Below are 15,710 nucleotides of genomic sequence, written 5' to 3' on the forward strand. Positions count from 1 at the left end.
TCACCTAGCCACCCCATATCTGTATACTCTTATTCTGCATTAAAATCCTACTTGAAAGCATCATGGTGCATGGATAAAACTATTCCAACAGAACACACTTATAGCAGTCGAATAAACCTGAAAAGGGTTTCCTACATACCCTGTAATGGACTGTATTTTTTCTACAGATCAATCTAGTGAAGCTCTGACCACAAAGATCAACATTTTGTCTTTCATATTTTCTTATTTAATATTTTAACTTTTAAAACTATCTACTAAAGCACAGAGGGATTGTGGGCTGAATAGGTGGGAGAAAGCTGTGTAGACATCACAGGAGATGAAACCCTAGACCTAATAAAGAGAGAACTGAATTCAAATCCAGACTCAAACACTTTAGTTTTGTGACCTTAAGCAAGTCATTTCATCTGTTTGCCTCAGGATTGTTGTGAGGCTCAAATGAGACATTTGTAAAGCGCTAGCACAAAGGAGACACCAAGTAAATATTAGCTATTAATTTTTAGAAAAGACCCAGTATTGTCATTTTAGATATTCCCTCCATGAGAACAGTTCACAGACTGTCCATACTTTGTGGTCCTATGTTATCCTTGTTGAAGCTTTTCTGTAGAGGAAAGTCAAAAGGACTATGACTGATGATTTGAGCAGATTTCAAATGATTCTGAGGAATATTGGGAGGAGTCTAAGGACTAAAATTCTAAAGGAGCAATCAGCCCAGCCATTATTCAAGAATGAAATTAATTTTTGCAAGATAATAAATGAGTTCAATGATTTTAGAAAAATATTTAGAAAAATAATGAAGAGTAAAATGAGTGGAATCAAGAGAACATGTATATAACAGCAATATTATTTTAACAATGACTGAGCAATTATATCATTTTGACTATTACAAATACCCAAATATGAACATATTTGGACATATGAAGGAAGGCATATCTACATCCAAAGAACTGAATAAATGTATAGAATAATTTTACATATATTTGTGTCTAATAGCAACCATCTCTAGGAAAAAAAAGTAAAAAATGTTATATAACTTTATTATCTATTTAAATAACATGAATATACGGATTACACATATTTGATATATTTGAGGTATAACAAGTTGTGTATAATGATTTGCATTTTCATGTGCAATCATCTTTCTATTGTTATGGAAATGCTTGCTTTAATTCTTAAGTTCAAAATAAAATAGATTTTTTTAAAAGAATGTATAAGTCATTCCCCACTTGATAAATGGTCAAAAGATATGAAAAGGCAATTCTCAGTTGAAGAAATTAAGGCTCTCAATAGTCTTATGGAAAAAAATGCTCTAAATCATTATTGATAAGGGAAATCCAAATTAAAATAATTCTGAGGAACCACCTCACACCTATCAGACTGGCCAATCTGACTAACTGGTGTTGAAGGGATGTGAGAAAATTAGGATACTATTGTATTCTTGGTGGAATTGTGAACTGATCTAGCCTTTCTGGAGAGCAATTTGGAATTATACCCAAAGAGCAATACAAATGTGCATACTCTTTGATCCAGCAATACCACTACAAAGTCTGTATCTCAAAGACACAAAAAGGGGGGGGGGGGGCAACATGAATAAAAATATTCATAGCAGCTCTTTTCGTAGTGGCAAAGAATTAGAAATTGAGAGGATGTCCATCAAAGGGGGAACGTCTAAACAGATTGTTATATGTATGTGATGGAACTCTACTGTTCTGTAAGAAATCATGAGGGACAAGGACTTCAGAATAGCCTGAAAAGACCTGCATGAACTGATGCTGAGGGAAGTGAGCAGAACTAGAATTCTATCATACACACTAACAGCAACATGCGGTGATGATCAACCTAGATGAATTTGTTCACTTCAGCAGTTACAGTAATCAAAGACAATTCTGAAACTACTATCCATAGCCAGAGAAGAAACTTGGAGTTTAAATGCAGATCCAAAGTTATCTCTTGATGTCTTTTTTCTGTTTTCTTCTATTTGGTTTTGATTCTTCTTTCACAATTAATATGGATCTGTGTTTAGCATAATTACACATCTAGTGCCTATTAGATTGTTTTCTGTTAGGAGGGGAAAAGGGAGGGAAGGAAAGGAGGCAGAAAAATGTAACACTTGCAAAAAAATGAGGGTTGAAAACTTGTTCATGTAGTTGGAAAAATAAATAAAATATTCAAAAAAATTCTGACAACAGAGATAGTTCTGAGAAGGAAAAATAAGAACTATCTAGAGATTGATGTGAATAGAGGAACACATTAAAGAACATGAAATCATGTTGATTTAGGCCCACTAGAAATTAATGTTTTGGAAAACAACTGGGTTTTCACTTTGTATCTCCCTAATCAATTGACTATCCCACTCATCATGGTTACTCTTAAAAACCTTTATAAATCTTATAAACTTTCCATGGTTCTCCCTCCCCCTGTACTTTCAGCTGAGAACTTTCTTATTTAATAGAAAAACTTAAGGCCATTTGCCATAAGCTCCCCTTCCTCCCTTTGCTCATTTCATATCACTCCTATGGCTTTTGGCCACTTTCTGTCACTTCATCTCACACAAAGAGCTTGTCTTCTTTGCCAAGGCAAACCCATCTACAAATGCACAATTCAGTTTCTCTACCAAACTCCATCGATCATTCCTACTCACTCACTTCAATCTCTCCCTACTACTCATTACCTACAAATATGTATGTCTCCTTCCTCAAAATTGAGCCATTTTTTTCCTTTTATGGCTAAACTCCCTAAGAAAGCCTGCTTATAAGATACCCACATTTCTTTGTTCACTTCCTCTCCTTGCTCAATCAGGCTTCAGCTTCATCAATCAAACTGCTCTCTCCAAAGATAGTCATGATCTCTTAATTACTGAACAGAAAAATTTCCTCAGGGTTTATCCTTTTTAACCTCTGAAGAGAACACTCATCTCTTTGAAACTCTCTTCTCTCCGGTTTTATGACACTATTCTCTTCTGGTTTTCCTCATATATATCTAATCACTCTTCCTTTTTCTTTGCTATATCACACCCACATAGCTATGGGTGTGTTCTGACCCCCATTTCACTCAGTCCCCACCTATTCCATTATCATCTTTCTATTTTCAAATCTGCTGACCTCTAGGTTCTCATCTCCAATTGCTTACTGGTAATTTTGAAATGGATTACCATAGACATCTTCAAAACTAAACTCCCTAAACCTTCAGCTCTTCCTACCCTGTTTAAGGCATTAGCTCCATCTTCCCAGGTATCCAGGTTCACAACCCAAGTGTCACTTTCTCTGTCTCCATATCCAATTGGTTGCCAAGAATTTTTTTTTACTCTTAACATTTTTGACATATACTGCCTTCTCTTCTGACACTGTCACTACTTTGATAAAGCCCTTATCGCCTCACACCTGAACTATTTCAATAAACTGCTGCTCTGATTGTTAACCTCCCCCCCAACTCTTCATTTAAGATTAGTGGCTATCACCTCCAACATAAAATAATTCTGTTCAAAGCTCATCACTGAACCTCCACACCTCTCCAATTTTTATACCCTACCATCACACCCCAATCCACTTAACATTCCCAACCAGTAACACTGATCTTGTTCTTTCCAAACTCCACATCCCCATTCTGAGTATTTTTCACAGGTTGTCCCTTATGCCTAAAATGTTCTCCCTCCTCATCTCTACCTCCTGGCTTCCCTAACTTTAAGACCCAGAACTTAAGATTCCCTGATTCCCCTCAATTCTAAATGCCTTCTCTCTGATTACCTCTAATTTATCCAGTCCATTGCTTGTTTATACCTAGATTTTTGCCTGCTTTTCCCCCCATAGGACAGTAAGAGCATGAACCATCTTTTGCCTTCTGTATTCCCAGCACCTAACACAGGATTTTCAAAAAAAGGAAAAATGATTTAAGGGATAGTAGCTGAAGTTGAAGAGATCTTACCAAGAACTTACACTGGTCAATATAAGTTTATGATTTATAATCAGATTATCCTCAAATCCTGTCACTTAACCTAAACTTATATATGAATTTTGAAGATTCATATAGCACATATTTTTTTTTAGTTTTTGCAAGGCAGTGGGGGTAAATGGCTTGCCCAAGGCCACATGGCTAGGTAATTAAGTGTCTGAACCCGGATTTGAACTCAAGTACTCCTGACTCCAAAGCCAGTGCTCTATCCACTGCACCACCTAGCCACCCCAATATAGCACATATTCTTAACATAGATGACCAAGTCACCTACTTCACATTTATCATAATGGGGATAATTGTGAAGGGTGGCTTGGTGATACTAGAGATGTGAAGGGTAACAGATGACAGGATTTCATGTGAAAAACCTTTAAATGCCAAATGGGAGTTTATATTTTAATTTAAAGGCAATAGGAAGCCATCAAAGCTTCTTGGTACCTACTTGGAACTGTTTTGGGAAAAACAATTTGCATGTTTGGGAGATAACTGAGAAGCAAGAGACTGAATACCCAGGGACCCAGAGGGAGGGTGCTAGTATTACAATAGTCCAGCTCAAGAATGGATAGGAGCCTGAACTAGAGTGGTTGATTTAAGTAGAGAGATGCCAAAGATAGAGGGAAAATAGAATCAACCAGTTGGCAACCATGAGGTGGAATAGAAGATTCTTCAATAGTGATCCTGGGTAACTAGAAGAGTGAGAATACCTTAGAAATCGGGTAATTAGAACAATGCATTTGTTTTGGACTTAGCAAGGTAGCACAGTGGGCAAAGATCCAGGTTATGGATTAAGGGGGCCTGACATAAAAATCTGTTTCTTCATCTACAAAATGGGAGTAATAGACTTACCTCATGAAGTTCTTATAAAGATCAAATAAAATATGCAAATCATTTTGCAAACCTGAAAGTGCTATAAAATGCCAACTCTTACTAATACTACTATTATGGTTGTTCTATGTTGAGTTTGAGCTCCCTATGCATCTCCAGATGGAGCCATTAAGCATGTCAGACATGAGTTTCATTTGCAAATGTGGAAGTCATATGTACAGAGAGGACAGTTGAATCCATGGATGTTAATGAGATAACTGAGAGCAGAGAACCCAGGATGTTTCCTTGTATATGAATGAAGCATGAATGATTAAAATCAGAATTGGTCCAACAAGTCAGAACAAAATCAAATAGAGCAATCATAAAAATCCAGAAAGAGTAGATCCAGGAGTACTTGTCAATGGTGTTGAGAGTTAAGAGGGTTAAGACCTGATAATAAGTTTTTGGATTTCCTAATAAAGAAGATACAGTTTCTTCTAGGGAAGTATAAATACTTATATAATTACACAGGAGTATAGATACTGTACAAAGAACAAAATACTTATCCTAAGTCTATATACACAACACAAGCACTTCTGTGTCTTGCAAATATGAATAAATACTATACAAAGTAGTTAAAAACTAAAGTTTGAGGAAGATCCTAAGAGTTGGGGGTGATCAGGACAGGTTCCATACAGAAGAGAATGCCTGAACTGAATCTTAAAGGGAAAACTGAGTTGGAAATAAGGGTAAGGATTCCAGGATTGGGGACCTACAAAGGACACTGAAAGTTTTCAGTACAACTTGACTGGACCAGAGTACAGGAGTGATTTCCAATGAGGCTGAAATGTTAAGTTAGGACCAGTACACTTGCAACAGTTTCAAAGATAAAACAGGTTTATTTTATTCTAAAAGAAATAGGAAATCATTGAAACTAATTAAGAGCCACAAGATTAGAGATATATTTAAGGAAGATCACCTTAGCAGTGGACTCTAAGATGAACTGCTGACTCCTAGGATCACACCTGAGCAATGCCTATCTTCTAAGACTTATAAAATACAAACATTATTACTGTAGTTTGTACAGACTATCCAACTCCCTGGATGCATGTTAATTATATTACAGTTCTCTGTATTGATTGGTTCTTTCCCTACAGACACCTAATTCCAAAAGAAAATAACCAGAAATCTCTACCATCTGCAAACCCAGCTTTAAAATCTATTCTGTACTAACCAAATACTTGCAAGCCAATTATGAATAGGTTCAAAAAATGACTACTAATAGCCAAAGTGATTTTTATTCCACAAATTAATCCATTTATTGTCGGACTATGGGCTACAGATAATAGATAAGAAGATTTTACTGGTCTTTCAATTCCTTCAGTCTTCTGATGGCAGATTTGACTGTGACTGCAGAGGTGGTACTGGAAAGAAAAGTAATAAAGTCAGATTTTCCAATATAAACAGTTACACAAAAAAGAATTTATGAAATCCCAACTAGAAGTCTCTTTAAATAGCAAATGGGAGAAATCCTGCCTTCCCTAGTCTCAGCTTAATGTTAAGATTTTTTTTGGAATTTCTGGGACATGCAAAATGACACTCAGAAATAATCCCTTTTCTGGAGACTACATCTTTTAAAAGCATTTTTGCAGAAAGGTAAAATTTTGACCAGACAGCATATGCTATTATTGCTTCTATTAGTTGAACACCAACAGAAAACAATGAAGCAATCAGGCAAGTAAGACATCAACTTTATGAGTTAAGAGTGAAACAAAAAAAATGTGAAACAGCACTGACATAAAATAACTAATGATTTATTAATTTTTGACTCTAAGAGCATTTCATTTGAATCTCTTGAAGGAACCAGGGTTAAATATCTTGCTGTGTTGAATATGAATATTAAGAAAACTGAACAGAAGGGGGACAAGTCCACTCCCCGAAGAACTTAAAATTTCTAGTGTTCATCAGTCTCTGTACTATTTAAACAATCTTTCACATCTGATTTATTAGACCAGAATAGAAAAATGGCTCACTGGAAGAGTTCAAGAGGTAGGTCTGCATACAGGAGAAAAAGTAGAACTGTTAGTGCATGAAACCCATAACGGATTAAGTAAGGAAGACTATTTTTCATACACATCTTACTCTAACTCAGATGACAGCTTAGAAAGTTTAAACACTAAGCTGACAAAATACATGTGGATGAATGTTTCTGAAAATATTTTAAAACTACCCCAATTTACCTTTGTCATTAACTCACTCTTAAGATACACAATTGTCAAGCTGATACCTCAATTATCAAAACTTAAGTTACATAAATATGTGATAAGTTTGACAAATATTTCCAAAAAAAAATGGTCAAAATTAAGTTTTCAGTTTAAAAGACAGGTCTTAATTATCTAGGATTCCACTTGCTTATGAATATAATTTTATTCTCACTGATGAGTCATCTCTACTGTTATTTTCCCTATGTAACTAGCAGAGGGGGCACCTTTCCTCCTCACTTAAAATTATGATTCTCCAAAATCTCTCAGATATTAAAATGTGGTCAAACTCAAAATCCTTCAGAAGTATTTTTAAAAATTAACAAAATTGCCAGCAACATATATTCTGATTCACTGGGGCTGGATTAAATTGAATCCTCAAACACTAGTGCTGAGTACCTTGGCCTCTTGATTTCTTAATATTAAATAAGATGTAAGTGAACTAAAACCAGAGATTTCTTTACTAATGTGCAAAGCAACCTATCTGTAACTTAAAGCCTTCTGGAGCAAATTGTCCAAGATTATATTGTTGATATATATGAAAGCCAGGATCTTACCAGGCTATATTAATAATGAGGTGCTAAGAACAAAGGCAAAAATATCTTTGCCTGGAAAGGAGCAAACATTCTCCTAACACATATTAAGTAAATTCAAAACACATAACAAGGAAAAAAGATAAAATCAAGGGCCTCCTGTAACAGGATGGGGAGGAAGTACACTGCAGACATGAGGGACAGCCTACACAAAGACTTACTATACCAACAATTTCCAAAGGAGTCCCAGGTTCTGACCCACACTCACAGCAGTAATACCCTTCTTCTCAGGGTCCAAAGTATGTATATATATGTGCTTTTAGTGGTGAAGGAATACAATCTCAGAAACCACCCAACTGTTGGCTTTGTAATCTGTGACTTGTGGGCATCAAAACTAATCTTCTCAGCACTACCCACTGCAGACACATTTAATACAAATACACACAGAGCTTGGCAGCTGACTTACTTGTATGTCCACGCACCACCAGCTACTGTTTTCATACAGGATCCACAATGCCAGATACCCACGGCCCGTCTCTTCATTTTGGTCTACCAAAAAGAAATTTTCCATGAACTAACCAAAATCCAGAACTTTCTTCCACCCTTATATAATTAAAACTGTTTCAGTTCTCTAAACTCTAAAACTTCTAAAAGCTACTTGATGTTAATGCTTAACACTATCATGTCCTTTTCCATACCTCCAAATTAAGAATCTTGTCTAGATAAACTTTTTAGTTGATAGGTGTTTGACTTCTCTGCAAATAATTTTTTGCTATTTTTCCATTTTAGTCTTTAATAACTGTCTAAATTTAGTCTCATTCCTAACAACTCACATTTACATAGACAACTTTTTGGGCAAGTGGCATCATTATATCCAAGAGACTTAGGCTAAATGACTCTGGCCCAAAACCACAGATATGACAAGGACCGGGTTGGAATTCAAACACAGCACCTTCTTGTACAATGCTTCACCTTTTACTTTTAAGACATCAGAGACCCCCCCCCCCAAAAAAAGAGCTCTAATGCAAGCACCTGTGGCTACTTGCTCTTTCCCTTTTATCATGGTTCATCACCCACCTGTGCCTTTGCTCAGGGTGCACAGCCTTAGTGCTCCCAGCTGTTCACCTGCTCTCTGCCATTTCAAACCCTTGTCAAGGTTCTACTCAAATTCTACCACAGAATCTTTCCTAATCCCAAATATTTGTGATACTTCCAAATCCATATTCAATTTTTCTCTGACTTAGAAATCTAAGTTCCTAGAGGGAAAAAAACTGTTTAGTTCCCTAGGGCTTAATAAACTATCAGGTGTTTATAACTTAAAAGGATTAAAAACAAAGTGGAGGGAAAAAGAAACACTTTGGGAGAAGTTCTAAGGACAGTAAAACAATCCCTTTCCCCATGTCACTCACCTTGCCACAGAAGGAGCAGGTATACTTGGCATGCTGGCTAATTTCAATTTTTTTCACCATTTTCCTGAGGGATGCACCATAACGTGTTCCATATTTACCAACAATCCCGACCTTCTTTGTACGTTTAGCCTGTGAAGGTCCAATTTTAATAAACCATTTCAGCACTGAATAGGGTACAAAAACCGAACATTTCTGCCCTTAAGAAGCTTATAATTTAATGAGATTTAAGATCCCTTGTAATCTAGTGTTAAGAACTATCTAGTAATCACAGCAGATAAAAATGATGTGTCTGGAGTCAAAAAGGCCTAGGTAAGACCCAGACTCAAGGATTTAAAAGGCAAACCCAGTTGAATCAAAAGCTCTAAGACCACAGGGCTTCTTGGGAGGGGTCACCTGTGAGTTTGACCTGTTCCCAAAAAGGGACCTGGGAAAGGACAACCTTGCCACAATTCTAAGGAATCTAACAATAGACTTTTTCTAACAATGCACTCAACAATTTATATATAACCCCTATAAAATGTAAACATTTTATTTAAATTTTTAAAAAATATTTATTATGGGGGTGGCTGGGTGATGCAGTGTATAGAGCACCAGCCCCCGAGGTCAGGAGGACCCCAAGTTCAAATCAGGCCTCAGACACTTAATTACCTAAGCTGTGTGGCCATGGACAAGCCACTTAACCCCACTGCCTTGCAAAAATTAAAAAAAAAATTATTTTAAACAACCCTCAACAATTTATGTAATCCTTTATGGTTCAGGCAGTGGAGATCCAAAGTAGTCTTTGTTAAATGTCTCCAATTTATACTGTGTGTTTGTGTGTGTGTACGTCTCTTGGTCCATGGGGAGGGAGATATTTTCCCCCTTGTTTTTCTTTGTATTCCCCCAGTGAGCATCTATCTGTACAGTTCATTTACAAATATCTCAATACTATGTTCGTTTTTAAAACTTTCTTTTAGGTTTTTATCTTTTTCTTATGGTTTCCCACCCCTTAGTTTTGATTCTTCTTTCACAACATATTAAGGAAATATGCTAAACACAATTGTATATGCATAACTTTACCACATTGCTACCATGGGGAGGGGGTCGAAATATGTGAAACTCAAATTTGCAAATGGAGGAATCCTGAAAATTTCCTTTGCATGTAATTGAAAAAAATGAAACAAATATGTCATCCCATCCTAGCAACTCTGGGAGGTCTGTTCTCAGATCACCCCCATTTCTGTGGTTCAGTCCTTTACGACACCATTTGGGGGTGCCTTCTCTTGTCATTTCCTTTCCCCTCGGTTGTTTGTGCTTCAGTCTGGAAGAGCATGGCATCGGGGGGTTGATGCCAAGACAAGCACCTGACTTGGGTTTGGGCGAGGGGGGCTGCGCTAGGTCACCAGGATCCAGAGAGAGGTCAGGGCTGGAGGTGGCCCTGGAGGTTTCAGCGGCTTGGCCAGGGTCACCCGGCTAGGTCATTATGAAGCGTCTGCGGCCGGATTTGAACCCAGGTCCAGGGCCGGCGCTCCGGCTGCTCGTTTTACGGATGAGGAAGCTGAGTCGCGGCTAATCAAGGGGGCCCCCCATTTTACATTAGAGGAAACTGAGACAGGCGGCGAGGAAGCCTGGGGCCTCCGCTCCCGGCCCACCTCCCTCCCTCCCTCCCGAGGACGCAGGCGCCGGCCTCCCCGGGGCTGGCCCCGCACCAGGTCGGATGGCAAAGGCCGTCCCGGCGGCAGAGGGCCCGGCAGGGGTAACGCGACCAAGGCAGAGGCCGGCGAGGGACAACGGGAGTGTTCCGGGTCGGAAAGGGGCCGGGAGTGGGGTGGATGGCGGCGGATGGAGGGAGGCCTCGGCCGGGAGGGATCGGCTTACCATGTCGCCAGTCGCAGGGCCGCGGCTCGGAGAGGAAGGAGGGTACTGCGCACGCGCGCTTTCAGGGCCGAGGACCGGAAGTGAAGGCGAGAGGGTGGGACTAGCTAGCAACAGAACTCGATGGTTGGCGGTAAAGTCGGAGGCTGAGGCCTCCAAGGCGCCCCTACCGGCCAAGTGCGGGGGCGCAGGCAGGGGGCCTTCCATCTGCAAGAGATGTCATAGGAATACAGAATTTAATAGTAGGGGGATTGTCTGTTACACAATATTACATCTGGGAAGATTTCCTAGTATTTATATTTATATATATACATATATATAGTATTTATAGTATGTATAGGTAGATATGTATAGATATATTTATAGTATATAAATATACCTATACATACTATAAATACTATATATAGTATTTAATATAGGAGGAGACTATGGAATCACAGGATGTCAGATATGGAAGAGATTTCATAGGAATACAGAATTTAATAGTAGGAGGGAATTGTATGTTACACAATATTACATCTGAGAAGATTTCCTAGTATTTATATATATATGTATATATATATATACAGTATTTTATAGTATGTACAGATAGATATGTATAGATATATTTATAGTATATAGTATTCCTATAGTATTTAATATAGGAGGAGACTATGGAATCACAGGATGTCAGATCTGGAAGAGATATCATAGGAATATAGAATTTAATAGTAGGAGGGGATTGTATGTTACACAATATTACATCTGAGAAGATTTCCTAGTATTTATATGTATATATATATATACAGTATTTTATAGTATGTACAGATAGATATGTATAGATATATTTATAGTATATAGTATTCCTATAGTATTTAATATAGGAGGAGACTATGGAATCACAGGATGTCAGATCTGGAAGAGATTTCATAGGAATACAGAATTTAATAGTAGGAGGGGATTGTATGTTACACAATATTAGATCTAGAAAGATTTCCTAGTATTTATATTTATATATATACATATATATAGTATTTATAGTATGTATAGGTAGATATGTATAGATATATTTATAGTATATAGTATTCCTATAGTATTTAATATAGGAGGAGACTATGGAATCACAGGATGTCAGATCTGGAAGAGATATCATAGGAATATAGAATTTAATAGTAGGAGGGGATTGTATGTTACACAATATTACATCTGAGAAGATTTCCTTGTATTTATATGTATGTATATATATATATATATATATACAGTATTTTATAGTATGTACAGATAGATATGTATAGATATATTTATAGTATATAGTATTCCTATAGTATTTAATATAAGAGGAGACTATGGAATCACAGGATGTCAGATCTGGAAGAGATTTCATAGGAATACAGAATTTAATAGTAGGAGGGGATTGTATGTTACACAATATTAGATCTGGGAAGATTTCATAAGAACATAGGATTTAAAAATAGAGACTTATAATCCATCTGTATTTTACAAATCACAAGATCATAGATGTGGATCAGGAGTTGTTTGATTTTTTTTGTGTGTATGAGGTGGATACCTTTGGCAGTCTGCTCAAGACTGTGAACCCCAGAGTGGCTAGGTGATGCAGTGAATAGAGCACCGGCCCTGGAGTCAGGAGTACCTGGGTTCAAATCCGACCTCAGACACTTAATAATTACCTAGCTGTGTGGCCTTGGGCAAGCCACTTAACCCCATTGCCTTGAAAACTCCAAAAAAAAAGAAACACTTCTTAGAATAATGTTTTAAATTGCATAACATAAAATATAGAATTATAAAAGAAATTAATTATATTGAAATGCAGTTATGAAAATATTAAATAATAATAATAATAGCCAACATTTATACAGCTTAAATGCAGGCCCAATGCTGTATTCACTTTTCCATTTTGCTGTTAGGAAGTTTTTAGCCTTCATCAAGCTTAAATTTACCACCTCGAAACTTTTACCATTCATTTTAGTTCTGCCCTTTGAAGTAAATGAATTCCATCTCTTTGGAGGTCCTCAAGAAAATGCCGGATGGATGACATTTTTCAGGAAGGTTGCAGAGGTTATTGTTATTCTTTTTCATGTATAAACTGTGAGGTCCTTTTCAACTCAACTCCTGTGATTCTTTGATTCTGCTCACAGAAAATTCTATCCTTTATGTTGTTTTCATTGATTCTCATATGTTCAATTTACTACCTTTACAAAGTTTATATATATACATACATACATGTATATATACCTTTATATGTAGTATATATTTCTTTTTATATATAGTTCCCAAATCCAGACTTAAATCAGACTTGACTTCAGAATTCTAGTCCCACATCACCAACAGCCCACTCAACTATTTTCACTTGGATTTCTGGCATTTAAACTTAAAATGTCTAAATTGAAAGTGATCAACTTTCTCTCTAAACTTGTCCCTCCTTCACGTTTATCTTTTCAGTCAGGATTGAAACATCAAAATAATCTTGAATTCTCTTCCCCCTCCTGTGTCCCTTCTATCCACCAGAAGAAAAAAAATGGAAAACAGCCTAGCTTAAAGTTCATATTTATATTAAATGAAGCAATGAAAAAATCATTATGTCCAAGTCTTTTGGATTCTAGCTCTTTAAGAAGCTTATTTATTCATTTATTCTCCTCTACTCATCACTGACAATCTAATCTCTCAGTTGGACTGTTGAAAAATAGCTTCTAACTAGTATTTCTAACTCTAATATTTTTCCTCTCTAATCATCCATCCTTCACACAACTATCAAAATAACTTTCCAAATAATTTCCAGCATTTGATGTTGTTCAGTCCTATCGAACTCTTCATGATTCCATTTGGCGCTTTCTTGGAGTGGTTGCTGTTTTCCTTTTCTGGGACTAGTTTGCCATTTCCTTTTCTACTTCACTTTACAGATGAGAAAGCTGAGGCAAACGGGGTCGAGTGACTTACCCAGAGACACAAAGTTAGTATCTGAGAACAGATTTGGATGAATGAAGATGACTCTTCCTGTCTCCAGGCCTGGTGTTCTAACCACTGTGCCATATAAATTAAGGTACCTTTCCTGTCTCCACAAATAGCAAATACTGACCAACTGCAACCTTTGGCCAGATGAGCCCAAGAACCAATTTATAGTGTCCTTGAGACCCAATTCAAATAGAAACAGGCCACCAACTCATATATGATAATAATGTTTGTCCTTCATTTTCAAAGAAGATCTTGACATCAGGGAGGTGATACCATGACAAGCATGAATTGGATTTGAGTGGAGGGGGAGCTGTGCTAACTCACCAACCTCACTTTCTCCTCCAGAGACATCTGGGTCCAGTGGTCAGATATGGATCAGGATGACTGGAGATGGCCCTGTATGTGAAGCAATCAGGGTTAAATGACTTGCCCCAAGGTCACATAACTACTAAGAATCAAAAGTCTGAAGCCAGATTTAAATTCCCATCTTCTTGAATCCAAGGCCAGTGCTGTATCCACTGTACCACCTAGCTACCCTAATTTATATATGAGGATCCCTGTGGGCTGCCTATTGATGTAAATTAAATATGCTTTTTTTTGTTTTATTGTATTTTTATTTATTTTGTTAAATATTTCTCAAATACATTTTAATCTAGTTTGGTCCCAGAGGTGTTGTGAGAGCTCTCTGACTTAGACCACCAGCTTAGCCCCTACTACCATCATGGAGAGTTATCTTTGTGGACGCTACCTCTTTAGCAGCCATAGCTAAGGAAAATGCAGGAAAAAAAAGATCTTACTCCAGAGTCTTTGGTATTGTACATGGTTCAATATCAGGAAAAGATATGGTTTTAACCATGGAAATACCTCTAAAGAAGATGCATTACCATCTGCTGTGTTACTGCCCTTTATGGATCACTGTGGCTTTCCATTTAACTTGCAGCTGAAACCTCTCCCTATAGGCATTGTCAATCCCTCTGAGAATGTGAGCTCCTGGAGAGCCGTGACTATCTTGTATACTCAGAACTTAGCAATAATTAATAGGACCGTGCTAAGTGATATACAATTATTATCTCATTTGGTCCTTACAAAAATAATTCTGGGAAGTGGGGGTTATTGTTAACTGTATTTTACAGATGACAAAAATGAAGCAGAGGTTAAGTGACTTGCCCAGGGTCACATAGCTAGTAAGGATCTGAGGCTGGATTTGAACCCAAGTCATTCTGACTTAGTACATAGCAAGGGCTTAATGAGTGCTTTTTAAATTCATTTCATGCTCATTCTCAAAAACCTTTTTTCTCTAGGATAAAATATACTTTTAGATGACATTTAAAGCCCCTTTTGACCTGGTTCCAGTCTTCCTTGACAGTTTTATTTCATAGTATTCCTCTTCATGGATCCTACTTTTCAGTCTAATAGACAATTAGTATTTTCATCAATCTCAACTCATTATTGATTACTTTTACACGTTCACGAAGGCTCTTCCCATGCATGAAATATACTTTTTTTAAGTTTTATTTTTTTAATGTTATATTATGCTTCACCCCAATGGAATCCTCCCTTGTAACAAATAAGTACAATCAGACCAAACAAATCCATATATTGGTTACATCTGAAAATGTATGCCTCATTCTGCACCTCTGATCTATCACAGCTCTGCCAAAAACAAGTCTTTAGAAATTATGAGTGAACACCATATTTATAAGAATTCTGATGTCTTTTGATATCATATAATTCAGGGATTCTTAACCTGGGGTCTATGAAGTAATTTTAAAAAACATATTTTGATAGCTATTTCAGTATAATTGATTCCTATCCTATATATTCTATTCTATTCTAATCCTGTTTTATTCTTTTCATAAGAGCAATGGACCCCCTACCTTGTAAGTCTCAGCTGGAAAAGAATCAGCATCAGCATGCCCTCATCAGAAAAGGAGCCGTGCTCTATGAGTGAAGCC

General features: G+C 37.1%; 1 protein-coding gene across 1 annotated transcript; it reads right to left on the minus strand.

Moving 5' to 3' along the window:
• Positions 1 to 6,040: 6,040 nt before the first annotated feature.
• Positions 6,041 to 11,005, minus strand: RPL37A (ribosomal protein L37a). Its single transcript, XM_074191412.1, has 4 exons — positions 10,810 to 11,005; positions 8,953 to 9,081; positions 8,010 to 8,092; positions 6,041 to 6,173 (listed from the first exon to the last, which is right to left on the minus strand). The coding sequence occupies exons 1-4, from the start codon at positions 10,810 to 10,812 to the stop codon at positions 6,110 to 6,112; spliced, it is 279 nt and encodes a 92-aa protein (XP_074047513.1). The 5' UTR covers positions 10,813 to 11,005; the 3' UTR covers positions 6,041 to 6,109.
• Between the last annotated feature and the right edge of the window lie 4,705 nt (positions 11,006 to 15,710).

This window comes from Macrotis lagotis, chromosome 6 (genome assembly GCF_037893015.1).
Source record: "Macrotis lagotis isolate mMagLag1 chromosome 6, bilby.v1.9.chrom.fasta, whole genome shotgun sequence".
Taxonomy (NCBI): Eukaryota; Metazoa; Chordata; class Mammalia; order Peramelemorphia; family Peramelidae; genus Macrotis; species Macrotis lagotis.

What these genes read in the sequence shown, in the direction of transcription:
- RPL37A (XM_074191412.1), bottom strand. An exon ending in CCTGCTCCTTCTGTGGCAAG is followed by an intron (nt 8,093 to 8,952) that starts GTGAGTGACATG and finishes TCTTTTTGGTAG; the next exon opens with ACCAAAATGAAGAGACGGGC. An exon ending in GGTGGTGCGTGGACATACAA is followed by an intron (nt 6,174 to 8,009) that starts GTAAGTCAGCTG and finishes TTTTCTTTCCAG; the next exon opens with TACCACCTCTGCAGTCACAG.